Here is a 17,668-nt window from a genome sequence, read left to right as displayed (position 1 = left end):
GTAATCTGTATTATATCCTGGACTTCTGTAACATGTCCTGGGCCCATAACCTGTTAGATATAACCTTTTGGGGCTAAAACAATTCACAGACAGACAGTCTGTTGTTTCACTGAACACTGCTTCCTGTTCTGAGCAGGAACTCTTCTTTATTACTCTTTGAGGCATAGACAAAACATGAACTCACAAATGTAACACTGCCATCCAGTGGTCATACAATGTAATAGGCACACAACAATGACATATAGTATTTGTTGCTGATATAATACAAACCTTGTATGCTAACAATTTTATTTTATGCAGCCACGGGGCTAAATGAAAAATATGAAAAGATCCCTCCATCCACACAAGCGAGGTGAATGGAGGAATTCCCTCTGTGGGGACTCTCCACTCTCATAATACAGTGTTCAGCGGCTGCAGTTGACTGGCTGAAGGACATGATGGACAAATGTTTTTGAACACATTCCCCTTCGATTTCAGGGATGGCCACATTGAACCGGCCAGATTTCAATCAATTTATGGCCACCTTTAAAGTGTTTCTAAAGGCTGAAGTTTTTTTTACCTTCATGCATTCTGTATCCAGCTCTCCCCAAACCCCCCCCCCATACTTACCTATGCCCAATCTTGATCCAGCGCTGTGTACAAGAGCACCTGCTTTCTCCTCTTCCTCCATCCCCACTGGGCAGACTAATAGCAGCAGGAGCCATTGGCTCTTGTGACTGTTAATCAAATCCTACGATGAGGAACCGTGGGGTGGGGCCGAGTCCTGCTTTCTGTGTCTATAGACACAGAGAGCAGGGCTTGGTAATGAGCCTGCATGAGTGCAATCACTGAAGAAGAGGAGCCAGGATCAATCATTCGGGCACCAGAGACACATTCAGACATTGATCAGATTGGGACCTGCAGTCAGTGACACATTCTGGGCATTATATGGCAAAATGCCCCCCTGTTCATACCTGTGATAACATTGTATGGTAGGAAAGCCTTCCACCTTTGACTTCCTTTGCTGCTCTGAGATGTGAGGTGACTGAATGGCGAGCATTAAAAAGCCACCTGATGCTCCATGGCACACTTTGCATGGTACACTTTCTTTAGCCCACAGAAATCTGTCAATAATATAAAAGCATCACTTAGTTGTGCTTGCCCACCCAGACCTCCCTAGGTCCCCAGTGCTCCCCTGTCCCTGGCAGTCCTCCAACTATTGCCCATCCCTTTAAATACTCACATATCAGCTGTGTGTGGAGCATGTGAAACTGGAGGCAAGGGCTGCTTGTAATGTCTGTCCTGGCAGCTGTGGTAACAGGGACTCATAAAAAGACTGAGAGCGCCTAAATGGTCTCCCAAAAGAAAAGTATCCATAGTAGGTATGGGCTCCATATCTGTAAATTAAAATAAATTGTATATAACAATGAATGTGTACCAATAGTATACTGATACTGATGACGTTAGAGTAGCCCATAACCAAATAGAGTAAAGGATGTAGAACCTGTGAGAAAAGAAAGTTGGACCAAAAAAGCTTGACCGTAGTGTGAGGAAAATAAGAAAGAGACTTATGGGAATAATATATATATTCCCATGATTCCCTGTCTTATTTTCCTCACACTATGGTCATGCTCTTTTGGTCCAACTTTCTTTCCACACTGGGAATTGGGGGACAATTTAGGTGCTCCCAATCCTTTCATGAGTCCCTGTTACCACAGCTCCCAGGACAGACATTACAAGCAGCCCTTGCCTCCAGTTTCACATGCTCCACACACAGCTGATATGTGGGTATTTAAAGTAATGGGCAACTTTGTTCCCCCTACTCATATTTTTTCTCCAACATTTGGGTATATCAGTAGACCATATTGGTATTGGTATCTCCATGTCTCTTTGTAGATTATTGATGCATTCATCCCTGAAGAAGTGGAGTGAATCCATGAAACGCGTAGGGCCCATACAGATGCACCATGTTTTGACAGACAGTTCTACATGCCCTTTTCTTTCATTCAGCTTACAGTACATCATCCTGCTTTTGAAGTGCTTTCATGATAGTGAAATAAGGATAATTTTATATATATATAAACATTTATATATATATATATATATATATATATATATATATACATACTGTATATATATATATATATATATATATATATATATATATATATATATATATATATATATATATATAAAATATAATATATATATATATATATAAATATATATAATTTTATATATATTTAATTTATATATAATTTGATATATATTTTATATAATAGGAGGATGATTTTCTTCATAATACTATGCAATGTGCTATGCTGCTATTTACATGTATATATGGTTTGCAACATGTCGTTGACATGTTTACAATCTCACGTAAGTACCCACTGCAATACTGTTCTGCTATCTAGTGTTCCAATTAAATAAACATTTTTAACATTGGCTATTTTGCTAGCCATGTCACACGTGCCTCATTTAAAGTCCCACCCACCTTTTCTTTATAACAATGATTGATTGGTACCACTGTGTTCATTTATAACTGTGTTTACTATGCTTCCGTTTATGAATGAACAGGAAGGCTGCGTAGAGCTCTTCCTGTCCATTCATTCTGTGCAGCTGAGACTTCAGATAGGAACCATGGAATGTGTTTCCTTAGTCCCTTTCTCTATCTCAAAAGTGAGACTTCAGGGGTCTAAATAGACCCCTGATATTTCACCCAGGCCCCCTGAAAGAAAAATAGTAAAAAATGTAAAACAATTTAAAAAAATGCAACAAATAATAAAAAAAGCACAAATAATCAAAAATCTCTGCATGTGTATATACTGTATATACATACACACACACACGCATGTGTTTGAGCTTTGGAGTGCACACCCTATTGTAATGGGCTGCGCACACCTATGGTCTCTCTCTAGATGCTGCAATGTCTATTTCCAATTCTATATTATTAACATTTCTGTGTCACCTTTATTTTCCTGACTTCTCCTCAGGACGATGTGGAAAATCAAAGTAAGGAGCTAACCGAACTCAAAGCTAGAGAAGTAGAAGAGATCTCTGGGAATAATTAACACTGGAGGAGGTCAAATCTGCCCCACTCCACCCCAATCATGTGACAGGTCCTACCTTTTATAGGTATAGAAGCTTCTCCGCTGGACTCAGAATGCGAGAACTTTTTTGTACATTTATATCCTTTGGATTGTGCCAGGCTTATGTTATAAATATGTAACTCAGGATCAGATCCCCAATCTCTTATGATAGAATTGGCCTTGTAAAATATAGTGTGTCCTCCAGATAATCCGTGATAATGGTGACATCTCAGAGTCACATCGTCACCTTCATGAACATGGAGAGGAGCCTGCAGGATCACATAGCCTGAAAAACAGAACCATAGGCAAAATGCGTTAGTGCAAAGATAACTAAAGAGTGTTCTACCCCTTCATGCAGCTCCCACCCTTTATATGAATCACCGCCTCCCAGAGGACTCTCCTGCCACACACTTAACCACTTCAATACCAGGCACTTTCACCCCCTTCCTGCCCAGGCCAATTTTCAGCTTTCAGTGCTGTCACACTTTGAATGACAATTGTGCGGTCATGCTGCACTGTACCCATGTGACATTTTTATAATTTTTTTTCACACAAATAGAGCTTTCTTTTGGTGGTATTTAATCACTACTGTTTTTTTTATTTTTTTATTTCTTACTAAAAAAGAAAAGAAAAAAGACAGAAAATTAAAAAAAAAAAAAGTTTTTCTTATTTTCTGTCAGTAGTTTTTGAAAATATTTTTTTTTGAAAAATCATTGATGTGCGCTGTGAGGCGGCACTGATGGCCACTCATAGGCTGCACTGATGGGCACTAATGAGGTGGCACTTATGGGCACTGATGAGGTGGCACTGACGAGGAGGTACTAATATGTCGCACTGATGGGCACTGATAGGCGGCACTGATGGGCACTAGAAGGCGGCACTGATGGGCACTGATAGGCGGCACTGAGGGGTGGCACTGATGGGCACTGACGGGCACTGACAGACGGCACTGATGGGCAGCACTGACGAGCACTGACTGGCGGCACTGATGGACACTGATGGGTAGCACAGATGAGCAGGTACTGATGGGCACTGACTGGCAGCACTATAGGCACTGATTGTGAGCACTGATGGTGGGCACTGTGGGCACTGATGGACACTGTTTTTTTACTTTTCTGTAATCAGAGCACTGATGATCAGTGCCTTGATTACCTGACCTAGACTCCCTTTCGGTTCTCCTCGCCACACATTCTGACAGTGTAAGACAAGGAGGGCCGAATAACAGCACTTCCTCATTGACACAGCCGATCACATGGGTAAAGAGCCATGTCATTGGAACTTTACCAAGAATGGGGTTGCGCCGTGTCCAAGCAACATGATCGCTGCACTGCGTGCCCCCCGCAGGTGCGCCAGAGATGCCGTTCTTGGGCGCAGTCATAAGACGTTGTCCCAGAATGAGAGCCGCACCGCTCCACCGTCTTTTGACGATGGGCGGGCGGTGAGTGGTTAAAGTGGTTGTAACCCTAAAAAAAAAAAAAAAAGGAGGTCTTGTTCCCAGATTAACCACTTGCCGACCACCATCCGTACATATAATGCGGTAGATCGGCTCTATTGCTCGAAACTACATACATGTACAGTACGTCGTTTCATGCATTAGCCAGTGGGGGGGGGGGGGGGCGTGTGTCCGCCGGACCAGCTGATTGGATCCCCCTCTAGCCAATCAGCGTGCTCGCCCCCACTCAGTGCTGGGACAAGGTCATATGGTGCACAGGGCGAAGATGGCAAACTGCACCCCCCCCCCCCAGTTCAGCGTTCTTACAGAATGCCGAAATATGCCCGGTATAGAAGTGGTTAACTGTCCCAGGAACCTCTTATGGCAAGTGGACCCACCGTCCAGGAAAAAAATATCACAGATGTTCCCCAAAATGCAAAAGTCTTGCTCGTAGTAGTCTAAAAATCTTTAAAAACTTTATTTAAGGTATACAATATTGCACTTATAGCAAGAAGAACATGTAATTTCATTCGAATCAAAACAAGCCAGCTGGCTAATCGCAGCTACCTGTTCTTCCGGGATTCGAGAAGCGTGGTGACGTCAGCTGACGGAGTGATGTGCTGATGTTACCCCACTTCTCGAAGTCCATGCAGTCTGGTAAGCGAGAAAATTATCTATGGTGGAGGTGACTGTCACAGGATCACTCAATTGAAGTTGGCAGATGGTGCGGTTGTTACCAAAGAACCTTTATTAGCACATTGGGACTTTGTGTTTATCACTGGTGTTTGACTCAATTTGTATTATGCAGCATGAGGGGGTTAATGTATTGCGTTGGTCACTGATACATTAATGACCAGTGGCAGTTAATTAACCCATTTGTGCTGCATTAGTGACACCAGTGTCAGTGTTACTGATGTATCAGGGACAATGCATTAACCTCCTCATGCTGCATGTTACAGAAATTAAATGATAGAGAGGTGGAGAGAGAGAGGGGGGGGAGAGAGGGAGAGAGAGGGGGGGAGAGAGAGAGAGAGAGAGAGAGAGGGAGGGGAGAGAGGGGGGAGAGAAGGAGAGAGAGGGGGGAGAGACAGAGAGGGGAGAGAGAGATGGGGGAGAGGGGGGGAGAGAGGGGGGAGATAGAGAGAGGAGAAAGAGGGGGGAGAGAAGGAGAGAGAGGGGGGCGAGAGGGGGAGAGATAGAGAGAGGAGAGATAGAGGGGGGGGGGGGCAGAGAGGGGACAGAGAGGGGGGAGAGAGAGAGGAGATAGAGGGGAGAGAAAGGGGGGAGAGGGGGGAGAGAGAGGGGGGGAGAGAGGATAGATAGCGGGGGGCAGAGAGAGAGGAGAGAGAGGGGAGAGAGAAGGGGGGAGAGAGAGAGAGATGGGGAGAGAGAAAGGGGGGAGAGGGGGGAGAGAGAGGGGGAGAGAGAGAGGGGGGAGAGAGAGAGGAAGGGATGGAGAGAGAGAAAGAGAGAGAGAGAGGGGAGAGAGAGAGAGGGAGAGAGGAAGGGAGGGAGAGAGGAAGGGAGGGAGAGAGAGACCCTTACATCAAAGTACTCACTGGGAAGCAGAAGGGAGGGAGTGGATGGATGGGATGGATGAATAGATCAGACTCAATCTTTCCACCCGGCCCTTCCGCCCCCCCCCCCCCCTTGTACCCGCTCTGCCCCCACTGACTATTGCAGGAAACAACGTATATGTAACACCCGCTATCATTCCCCAGAGAGACAGTGGTTAAACAGCACAGTGCTTGTGCTGTCTAATCTGCCCCTTTCTAAGCTGTAAAAAATGTGGCTGATCCCACCAGTTCCTGTGTCCCCCTCTGTGGGATGACCACGGTAATCATGGCTGCAGAGCCCTGATTACCATGGTCAGTTAACGTGCCTCTGTCATCTCTCCCACTTCTCTCCTCTCCCCCTCCCTCCCTGCCTGTTGGCTCCTGTGTGTGTCGCTCCCCATGTTGCCCCCTCCCCCTCCCTTTCCAGACACTCTTTGTAGCTGGCAGTAAAAGTAATGAACAACTACTGCCAGTCCCTCTGTTCTAGTATCTCTATTATGCCTGCTGTGAGCAGGGGTGATGCTGTTCCCTCTCCAGGCCTGTTTGGCCACTCTTTTCAAGGGGGTTTTTCCCAACTTGGACCCTCCTTTGGTGTCTGGCCCCGGGTTCACCCTATAACTTTAGCTCCCGGTTGAAACCATCCCTATGGATTTTGCTCCATAACTATGGGTGCCCGCTGCCTACACATTTAGATTATTTTATCTACATTAATTTTCATCTATGATTTTGTCAACATTGATATTTACTCAAATAAAAAATCATATCTGGACTCTCTCCTGAAGAAGAGGGCATTGCCCCATGAAACACGTAGAGAGCTTGAAAACTTTACAACTTCATGAATGGTGCTTTATTTCATTCTAAATAATCAGGATTGATATGTTTGTGCTTACATGTCTAATATGTGGATATTGATCACATGAATATGAGCTATATTAATGTTATATATTTTTTATTAGTCTGTTTTAATATGTTGTAATGCATTTTGTAATTGTTGGATTTTTCTCATGCACCATTAAGAAAAGTTCCATGGGCTAAGTTATTTTTGGTTGTTTCCACTATAATGGGGACTGAGTGTTACTAAGGTTTGAATATAGGCGGCCTTCCTCTATATGTACGTTTTCTATTAATCTCTCCTACTCTGTGTAAACTTGATTTTTTAAACGATGCCTGTAAATATCTTATCTTTGATCTCTTCTGGCCGGTCATGTGACCCTCCAGCTGCTCCCCTTACCCCATCTGAGGGCTACAGCGGGAGGGGCTCAGTGGCCAGCACTGCAGTCACATGTCCTCCCCAGCTGACGTCAAAGGGGATCTCTGCCCCTCCCATTGTGGCCCATAGATCAGCGGAATAGAGTGGCCGGAGGTCACGTGAACGGGCAGAAGAGATCAAAGATAAGGTATTTACAGACATCGATTTGAAAAAATATTTACACTGTGTAGGAGAGAATAATAGAACAGAGGAGCTCCCTGTAATTGGTTCTTTACCTGTACAACCACTTTAAAGGAGTTGTAAAGGCAGACGGTTTTTTCATCTTAATGCATTCTATGCATTAAAGGGATCTAAGAGGAAATGGCATGGGACCTCTGCAGCTCTCCCTGGCAAGTAATTAATTAGGTTCCCACTGACCACCAACATAAAGGGGACACACATCATGAACCACCAATCACCAATACAAGCGGCCCAGACCTCTAATCCCCAAAACAAGCGGCCCAGAGATCTAATCACCAAAACAAGTGGCCCAGACCCCCTAATAACCAATACAAGTGGCAGAGAACCCTAATCACAATACAAGCGGCCCAGACCTCTAATCCCCAAAACAAGCGGCCCAGAGATCTAATCACCAAAACAAGTGGCCCAGACCCACTAATAACCAATACAAGTGGCAGAGAACCCTAATCACCAACACAAGCTGCCCAGACCCCTAATCACCAATACAAGCGGCACAGAGCACTGGTCAGCAATACAAGTGGCACCGACCTGCAACAAAAAGGGCACAAACCACCGGTCACCGATGAAAAGGGCACAGGGCATTAACCACAAATAAATGGTGCAAAGACCACTTAGTAACAATGTAATAAGGAACACAGAGCACCAAAGTAATAAAGTGCACTGACCACTGAAACCAATAAAAAAATGGTCACTCACCATTAAAGAGTAGTGTAAGGATGCACTTAGTCCTCACCCCTGCATCCCATAGTCCTTACCCCTGCACTGTAGAAGATATAGTGGATGTTACATTGTCCAAACCCCCTGCACTCAATATCCTATATTGTATGTTACATAGTCCTGACACTTGCATTCTATATGCTGTGTTGTCTATTATATAGCCCTGACAATGGCACTCCATTGTTATATGGAACATTACAGAGTCCTGACTGCTGCTCTTCATACATTGGATTGTACATTACATAGTTCTGACCCCTGCATGATAAATTCTATGATGTACATCGCACAGTCATGACCACTACACTGTATAGAGATGATAGATAAAATCTGTGTTTTGTTCCTCATAAAATTTTTCAACCTGAGACAAACACCGTGTGCTCTCAAATAAAAATCACCATCAATAATGTAAAGACCATTAAATAAATATACAATAATGTGAAAATAAAAAAGACAAATAAGCAGTAATCATTGTGTTTTGCCGGCTGGGAAGGCTCCCTATCGGCATAACACAATAGCTCCACGGGACGGATTCCACCATCAACACTGACTGTGTCGATGGGGAAATCCAGCGATTTTCTTTCCTGCAACTCGTGGTTGCAGGAAAGAAAATTGATTAATCTATGGTCTGCCTAAGCAAATGGAAGGCCCTTTAATAATATCGTTTGTACCTATATGTAATCTTATGGTGGGTAAAATGCTGGAATTACTTACCATGAATGACATCCAGTCTGACAGGGTCACTTTTTTCCATTTTGGTGCCTTCACACTGGTAATTCCCACTGTTACCTGTTCTTGCATATCCAATTACAAAGCTTTGTCCTCTGTGTATCTTGGTATTATCCTTGTACCAGGTGTAGCTCATATCTGCTGGAATAGGTGACCTCACATTACAGGTCATTGTTAGAGACTCAGCTGTGAAGATCTTGTCCCAGTTTGGGTTGAAGATCACCACAGGTCTCACTGAAGATCCTACAAGATAGAACATTGTACATGGCAAATATTAGTGACAACTAATAAAAAGATTTAATTTTCAGATAATAAAATGAAGTCTTACTGCCTATGATTTGTCAAAGTTTCTGCACTGGTAACCCTTGGTTCTATTAGTTTCCCCTTGTGCTACATTGCTTCCTTAACCACTTCAGCCCTAAAAGGTTTACCCCCTTTCATGACCAGGCCATTTTTTTGCGATTCAGCACTGCGTTAATTTAACTGACAATCGAGCGGTTGTGCGACGCTGTACCCAAATAAAATGAATACCCTTTATTACCCCAAAAATACAGCTTTCTTTTGGTGGTATTTGATCACCTCTGCGATTATTATTTTTTGCTCTATAAACAAAAAAATTTGATAAAAAAAATATTTTTTACTTTTTGCTATTAAGCACACCCAATAAAAAAATGTAAAAAAATCAAATGTATTCATCATTTTAGGCCAATATGTATTGTGATACGTAATTTGGTTAAAAAAAAAAAAAAAAAAAAAAAAAACCCCAATAGGTGTATAATGATGGGTTTGCGCAAAAGGTATAGTGTCTACAAACTATGGGATATTTTTAAAGGGTAAAAAGAAAAGGTGTATGGCGCTGCCAAAATATACTAATTGTTCCGTGTGTCTTTCAACGATGCTAAATGTGTGGGATATTTTTATCCCAAAAAAAAGTATATCCCTAAAAGAAGTATAGACTTTTTTTAGGGTTTGTGGTTCAGGTCAGAACTTTTGGAATGTTCGAGAGTTCTGGTGTGAACTATGTACTACTCTGAATAATTACACTAGAGGAAACCAAGCACATGATTCGGGAATGAGGAGATAGGAGTATGCACTTGCACCATAGGTGTAGGTTGAAGCTTTTTTTATGATTGGACACAGCGGGAGCCAGTCAATGAGTCCAGTGGACTGGATGTCTGCCAGGACCTGCTGATCAATCACAGGGGAGGCAAAACGGCAGTCTGCCTTTGGAAATAAGGGAGAACGTCATTCAGTCAGAGAGGAAGATGGAGATCTTGTGTTTCTACTGAGCAGAAACACAGATCTCTGTCTTCCACCAGTTAGGCCATCACCCACCCAGTTAGAAAGCACTCCCTAGGAGCACACCTAACCCTTTGATGGCCCCTGATGTTAACTTATTCCCTGCCAGTGTCATTAGTACAGTGACAGTGTATTGTTATAGCACTGATCACTGTATTAGTGTCACTGGTCCCCAAAAAAGTGTCAAAAGTGTCAGTTAGGTTTCCAATTTGTACACTGCAATGTCACAGTCCCACTAAAAGTTGCTGATCGCAGCCATTACTAAGAGAAAAAAGTTCCCTAAAAATATCCCATAGTTTGTAGACACTATACCTTTTGCGCAAACCCATCATTATACACCTATTGGGTTTTTTTTTTTTATACCAAATTACGTATCACAATACATATTGGCCTAAAATGATGAATACATTTGATTTTTTTACATTTTTTTATTGGGTGTGCTTAATAGCAAAAAGTAAAAAATATTTTTTTTATCAAATTTTTTTGTTTATGGAGCAAAAAATAATAATTGCAGAGGTGATCAAATACCACCAAAAGAAAGCTGTATTTGTGGGGAAATAAAAGACATTCATTTTATTTGGGTACAGCGTCGCACATTGTCAGTTAAAATAACGCTCAAAAGTGCCAATTTTGAAGGCTTATATGCAAGTTATTGGTCATAAAAAGGGTATGGGGGGCTCGGGTAGTGTCCTGGGGGCTATGTATCAATGCAAAATTTTTAATTAAAAAAAGTTTTTACAGGTGCAGTGATGGATGGATTTTAGGGGAACTCCATGCCGTAAAAAAGGGCGTGGAGTCCCCCCCAAATCCATACCAGACCCTTATCCAAGCGTGCAGCCTGGCAGATCAGGAAAAGGGGGAAGGACGAGTGAGTGCCACCCCTCTTGAGCCATAGCAGGCCACATGGCTTCCAAATTTTAATAAGCCCCCTGCCCGCAGATCCCCATAACTGCAGCCCCAAGTTGTTGGAAAGAGGCCCTTGCAGAGCCCCCTCTGCAAGGGGGAGGCTTTGCAAGGGTCTCTTCCTGACAACCGGGGGCTGTGATTGTGGGAATCTGTGGGCAGGGAGCTTATCGGAATCTGGAAGCCCCCTTTAACAAGGGGGCCATCAGATTTTGACTCCCTACCTATGTGAATAAGTATAGGGTAGATCCATTGTCAATCACGACTCCCCCCCGCACCCCCCAGAAAAACCTTCAAAAAGCTCCACCTGCAACGAAGGCTAACCGCCAAATGCCTGCTCCGCCGTTTGATAGCTCTTAAATAAGTATGGGGCAGGGCCTCCAGGTGACATCACCCCCACTTGTGACGTCACCGACCAAACATTCCGCCGAGCGCCCCACAAATTCAGGTGTTCGCCGAACAGGTGATGTTCAGGCCAAACTTTTGCTCAGTTTGAACTGTTCGCTGAACTTTATCTATAATTTATTTTTTATTTATTCATAACATAAAGATTTGTTAAAAGCAAAACAGCAATATCCAATGACACATGACAAACATACATTTATTAAATTTAACACCCAAAAAACGTACATTTACAGATTAAACAAAACCTATTGAAGAGTGATAATACAGTTGTACAGTTGCAATATTTTAAATATGTTTATCAGTTATGTCATTATTGAAGTATTTTAAGTTATTACATCTTTTATTGTCTTCCAAAGAAAGATCACTTACCTGCTTTTTCCAAAATAATCACTAAAAAAAGACAAAAGAGAAAGGTAATATAACGTTTTATGTTTACATTACAAATGAATACATGTAAGGTTTTTTTGTCCTGTTCATCTCCTGTCTTAATCAGTTAACCGTCCCCATCATTACAAAAGCCTTTGAATGTTACCTCATTTAAGATTCAGCATTTTATATTTTTAAAATAATGAATACAGGAAAACATAAAGTAAATACAAAAAAACAAATTAAATCGTAACTATAGTACATTATTATTCTGCTTGCTTAAAGTTTAAGGTCCAATTCTAGACCAAACTTTACTTTAGCTTTGGCGATTTTGTCAGATTTTTATTGCTGTCTGTCCCGGTAACACACATACAGTAATATAGCACTACATGCCTTTTACAGTAGTGAATCATCCAGATACCACATCATCATCAAATAATTATCCACCAGACAGACATTTACTTACACCAGGAACTTTTCGGATGTCAAATTAACATTCAGAAATTCAAATAACATTCAATTAAATCTCTTTTATTTGGGTTATTATTTCAAATAAATATCAAATGCTTGTTATAAGGTTAATACTAACTTGTGTATTGGGAAAAACATACTGTACATTATATAAATGTCCCCATACTTGTAAAATGTTTCACTCTGTGGAAACCGAGAAGGGAGTACAGGGAGTTTGACTTTTCTTTGATGGAGGAATGAGATTCCGGTTAATCTTTGAAATTTTTTCCCGTGTGGTCACCATTACTAGGAAATTACTGTAGATGTATTAATGTAGATTCTAAAGTTTATATAATGCACAGCTTAAAACCTAGATGAGGTTGCCTATAGCAGCCCCATTTGCTTTAGGCGAGTCTATGGGTAATTGGTTGCCCCCAAGTCTTAGAACATGATACTACAGCTTGCACAGAAGCCACTAAGCAAGAGACGGGGAAGGTGACCTGTAGCCCTGAGGGTGATCATGTAGTAGACAGCAGCTGGTAGCAAAATCCTGGGGCAAGCCAAGGTTAGGGCTGGAAGTGAACAAGCCTAGTCAGAAAACAATTCCAAGGTCCGAGCTGGTAGAAAGCAAGATTAGTCCAAAAACGGTTCCCAGAATAGGGCTGGTAAAAAGCAAGCATAGTCCAAAAACAGCATCAAGGCCAGGGCTGGTAAAAAGGAGACATAGTCCAAAAACAGTTCCCAGATCAGGGCTTGTAGAAAGCAAGCATAGTCCAAAAACAGTATCAAGGCCAAGGCTGGTAGAAAGCAAGCCTAAGCCGAAAACAATTCCAAGATCAGGGAACCACGTTTAGGCAGTAATCCAAGAAGTAATCTGGTTAAGGCAAAGTGTCAGGGATCCACTGCCATGCGCAGGCGCACTGGCGCCGCAAACCGGCGAATGCCTATGCGCATGCGCGTACGAAGAGGCACCTTAGAATAGCTTGAGGCTACCTTACAATAGCTCGAGGCTACCTTGTAATAGTTCGAGGCTACCTTGGAATAGTCAGAGGCTACCTTGGAATAGTCAGAGGCTACCTTGGAATAGTTCAAGGCTACCTTAGAATAGTTTGAGGCTACTAAATTGGCGCCAAAACGGCCTATTTAAACACAGCAGTCACTCCAGGTAATTGCTGTGTTATCATCAGCTCTCCTGTATCATGTGCCTGTTTATATTCTGCTGTTCCTGTTTACCTGACCTGGCTTGTCTTTCTATTTTGATTGCCTGATGCCCGCCCTAACCTTGGCTTGTCCTGACTATTCTCCTGCCTGATCCTGATCTGTTTATCCGCTACCGGCTATTGGTCCTGGACCTGCTCCTGGCTCAACCTGGGAATCCGGGGGACCGCGACCTGGTGTTAGCAAGCAGCCAAGTCCATCCCCACCATCTGGGGCCCTGGTGAAATCCGGCTAACCCTTAGACTCCGCGCCTCTGGTGAACCTGTGCCACGCCAGTTACTCGGTAAGCCACTCCTCTTATGTCAGGCTCTGCCACGCTACCCCATGACACAAAGTTTGGGAACAAGAGTATCCAAGATCATAGCAGAGCTGGGTAAGCAAAACAGACAGGGAGCTAGGATACAAACACTATCACAAGCACAGAGGCACAGGCAAATGAGGTTTAAAGGCATCTCCTAAGCTAAGAACCAATCCAGTTTCGGGACATGTGGCTAAACGCTTTACCCCACAGCTGATAAAAGTAGCTAAGGAGACTAAGGAGACCCTTTACCCTTCTGTATTTTTAATTTTTTGTTTTCAGTAAAGTAGAGAAGGTTTAGAACCCTGTCAAAGGGTTGCTGTCTATGTCTGGTTGGCAACATTTCCCTTCAATTTCTGTCCTGGAGACAAAACAGCAAATAAGATAAAACCTCTGCAAAGTGATCCCTTTCTAGATAGTTGGCAATCTAAATGTCCTGATGACGTCAGCTCTGACGAAACGCGTAGGACGGGACAGTGTGTCATTTCGTTACTTCCGCTAGTGTGGTTCCTACTCGAGGAACGCATCCGCAACCCGGAAATCCGGCACGGACGCCGTACCAACACAGCTTATCGCACAGTACTTTACATGTGAGTGGATATTTTTTGATTAATAAATAGTTTTTGCAATATTACGCTATGGCCTATCTACTTTCTCTATATGGGGTAATATTTCAAGTGAAGCCCACGGGATCCCAGCAGCCAGGCTCTCTGTGTGTTGGACACACACATCCACAAGGGACCAGGAGGGGTAGTCCATCCATTAACGCCCAGAGGGATACGTAGGACCGTCCAGATACCCACTAGCTGTGCAAGGCTCGTTACCCCTTTATGGGGAAAGAATTGCGGTGAGTGCAACTACAATAGGGGAACAGAGCACCGCACCGAGCACAGCAAGGATTCAGATCAGCACCAGCACCCAATATACTGTATCTTCTTCTTTGGCACAAGCATAAAGCACAGTTTCTTCACTATATAATTTATTGGACTTTTAATTTAGGGGAAATTTTCCCTTGCACGTAGCACCTTATCATGTTTTATTACACTGGGAATGTCAGCAAATTTTTTGGACTTGATATTTATTTATTTATATATATGGGACATTTTCCCTTGCACACAGCACTTTGGTTTACAAAACTGTGATATACAGCACTTTATATGGGTTATTATATTGGAAAGTTTTTTTCATTGATGGGATAATTATTTATTAATTCACTATAAAGCACTGAGACACTTTTTAGTGGACTTAGGCATTGGTCCACTCACCCACTAATTATTACTCTGCATAAATTATTTAGCTATTGTATTTATTTACTGTGTATATTAATTCACCCACCCACCGGTTTGTCACCCAGCACTGATTTCTTTGAATATTCTATTGCATTTTTTGTATATTTATTGCATTTTTATTGAACTGAGATATTGATATCATGCGTTAAGAGAAGGCATACACAACATTACCTGTCTATATAGACAAGGACTTGATTTCCAGCTATCTATATCCATGGTAGCGCCATAGCCCACATACACTCATCCCATCTAGACATTTGTCCCCGTTGGAAAATTACCCTATTATTACTGTTCTGTTGAAACTTTAATATTTTGTATTTTAAATCCCTTTCTGCCTTGGTGACAATATCACCAGAATAAATAGAGAAGGTACATTTTTCCAATGGGGACACAGACACAAGGGTTCTAACCCTTCCTATGTCTATCCATAATAAAAAAAAAAAAACATTTTGGCTTTAGATAAACTTTAAGACGATTCATTGTGCTGGAGTCTTTTAGCTTTTAGCTAAGCCTGCTTCCATCATGCAGTTCAAAAAGTAGCAAACATACATAATTACCTATAACACCCAATTAGATTTTCCTTTGATACATTTAGTGCATTCCTAATCATGATTGACGATTGGTTATGGGTTATGATACATTGTCCTTTGGTTTTTCCCTTAAAAATTAAACCATCACTATATAAGATCATAGATTTACTTTATAATAAGAAAAAAATAAATGTAATTTACTTACAGACCAACAGCACAGAGAATTCTGGACTCATGTTGACTAGAAAATGTGAATATAAGAAATGATGAATGTTTTAACAGAAGAAAACCAAAATCTTACGTTCTTCCTGTATTTACAAAAAAGAGGAAATCAAACTTGTTCAAACTTCTTTTTTTTTTGATAGTTTTGCAATCTACAAACTATTTATAAAAAAGCTGTGAAAATAAATTTGGTGCGCTACAATGTGATCTGATGTTTACATAAATAATGATAAAGCATATATATATATATATATATTTGTACAAAAAAATATATACGAATTGTATATATTAGCGCGCCAGGGAGATATTTAACAGGACCTGGTTTACTAATTGTATGATAATAAGTGGATTAAATAAAGTGATTAGTGATTTAAATCAATAAATAAAATAATTTAAATTAATTTAATTAATATGTTGCAGCTGCTATGTAAAGTGCGGGTGCTAGTGATGAAAAAAAGTGATCACAGTAGTGATAACTATAGCGCTTGCAGTGTCCCCTAATGGGAGAATTTATATATTTCACAATAGTGCTTAATATGGATAAATTGTGATAGTATCAAATAAATAATTAATTAAATACACTGATAAATAGACAATTAATAAATAAGTGGATAAATAAATAAACCACTGGTGATTAAAGTCCTTCACAGTGTGCAGTGAAAAAAACTTTCAAATTGGTAAAAAATAAATCATGCAGTCCTAAACACAATTCATATAATAATAAAGTGCTGGTGCTCCTTGCTCCTTGCTGGATTCCTTAGTGCTTCCTTCATTTACTCACGGTGAAGCAAGCACTAAGGAATCCAGCAAGGAGCACCAGCACTTTATTATTATATGAATTGTGTTTAGGACTGCATGATTTATTTTTTACCAATTTGAAAGTTTTTTTCACTGCACACTGTGAAGGACTTTAATCACCAGTGGTTTATTTATTTATCCACTTATTTATTAATTGTCTATTTATCAGTGTATTTAATTAATTATTTATTTGATACTATCACCATTTATCCATATTAAGCACTATTGTGAAATATATAAATTCTCCCATTAGGGGACACTGCAAGCGCTATAGTTATCACTACTGTGATCACTTTTTTTCATATATATATATATATATAAAAAAAACAATCAGTGTATTATCCACCAAGTGAATACGATTGCTAGACAAAAAAATGGTGAGTGTTCATACAAGTGCTGAACAAAAAATACAGCAAATATTAGTGTCCAAAACAAGTGCTGAACAAAATCCAATCTCTTTCCAAAGAGAATAGTGATATAGAAATTGTGACGAACATAAACTGGTGATGTATAAAGTCTGTGTAAAGTCCCAAGTTGTCAGACAAATCAAACTGTGAATCCGGGAAACCAACACCAGACACCCTGTTCACACTGTCTCTTACCGAATGGAGATGATCCCCATGACAGGGATCCTAAACGCCCAAATCTTTAATAGAGCCCAAGGCGATCATCCTCCTGTCCAGGCAAGGGTGGTCCCATACCTAATAGACATTTGCGGATCTTGATCATGAGGTGAATGGCTTATGTTGGCTGTAGCAAGAGGATCAGCTGAAGAAAGATAGCAGGGGGGAGTCAAAGAATGCTGATCCTGCAGCGACCGCCATATTCTTTTACATTGTGAAGAACTTTGACCCATGACACATCCATCAGGTGGTACAGGACAGCCAATTGAGACATTTCAGCACAAGGACATACCCCTACCTTATAAATAGACCTGATCT

General features: G+C 41.4%; 1 protein-coding gene across 1 annotated transcript in view; it reads right to left on the bottom strand.

Annotated features, from left to right (window-relative positions):
- LOC309569743 (Fc receptor-like protein 5) overlaps window positions 1-15,943 on the bottom strand; it is a gene marked incomplete at its 5' end in the record, with an annotated part of 42,088 nt that extends 26,145 nt beyond the window's left edge. The window contains 4 exons of the mRNA XM_082275729.1: window positions 3,106-3,354; window positions 8,935-9,192; window positions 11,926-11,946; window positions 15,913-15,943. Coding sequence (XP_082131855.1) covers window positions 3,106-3,354; window positions 8,935-9,192; window positions 11,926-11,946; window positions 15,913-15,943 — 559 coding nt within the window. The remainder of the gene's footprint in view (window positions 1-3,105; window positions 3,355-8,934; window positions 9,193-11,925; window positions 11,947-15,912) is intronic.
- Between the last annotated feature and the right edge of the window lie 1,725 nt (window positions 15,944-17,668).

Source organism: Pelophylax lessonae, assembly GCF_965119305.1.
Source record: "Pelophylax lessonae genome assembly, chromosome: 13".
NCBI lineage: Eukaryota > Metazoa > Chordata > Amphibia > Anura > Ranidae > Pelophylax > Pelophylax lessonae.
Note: the sequence above shows the minus strand (reverse complement) of the source record. Positions and strands in the feature narration are given on the sequence as shown.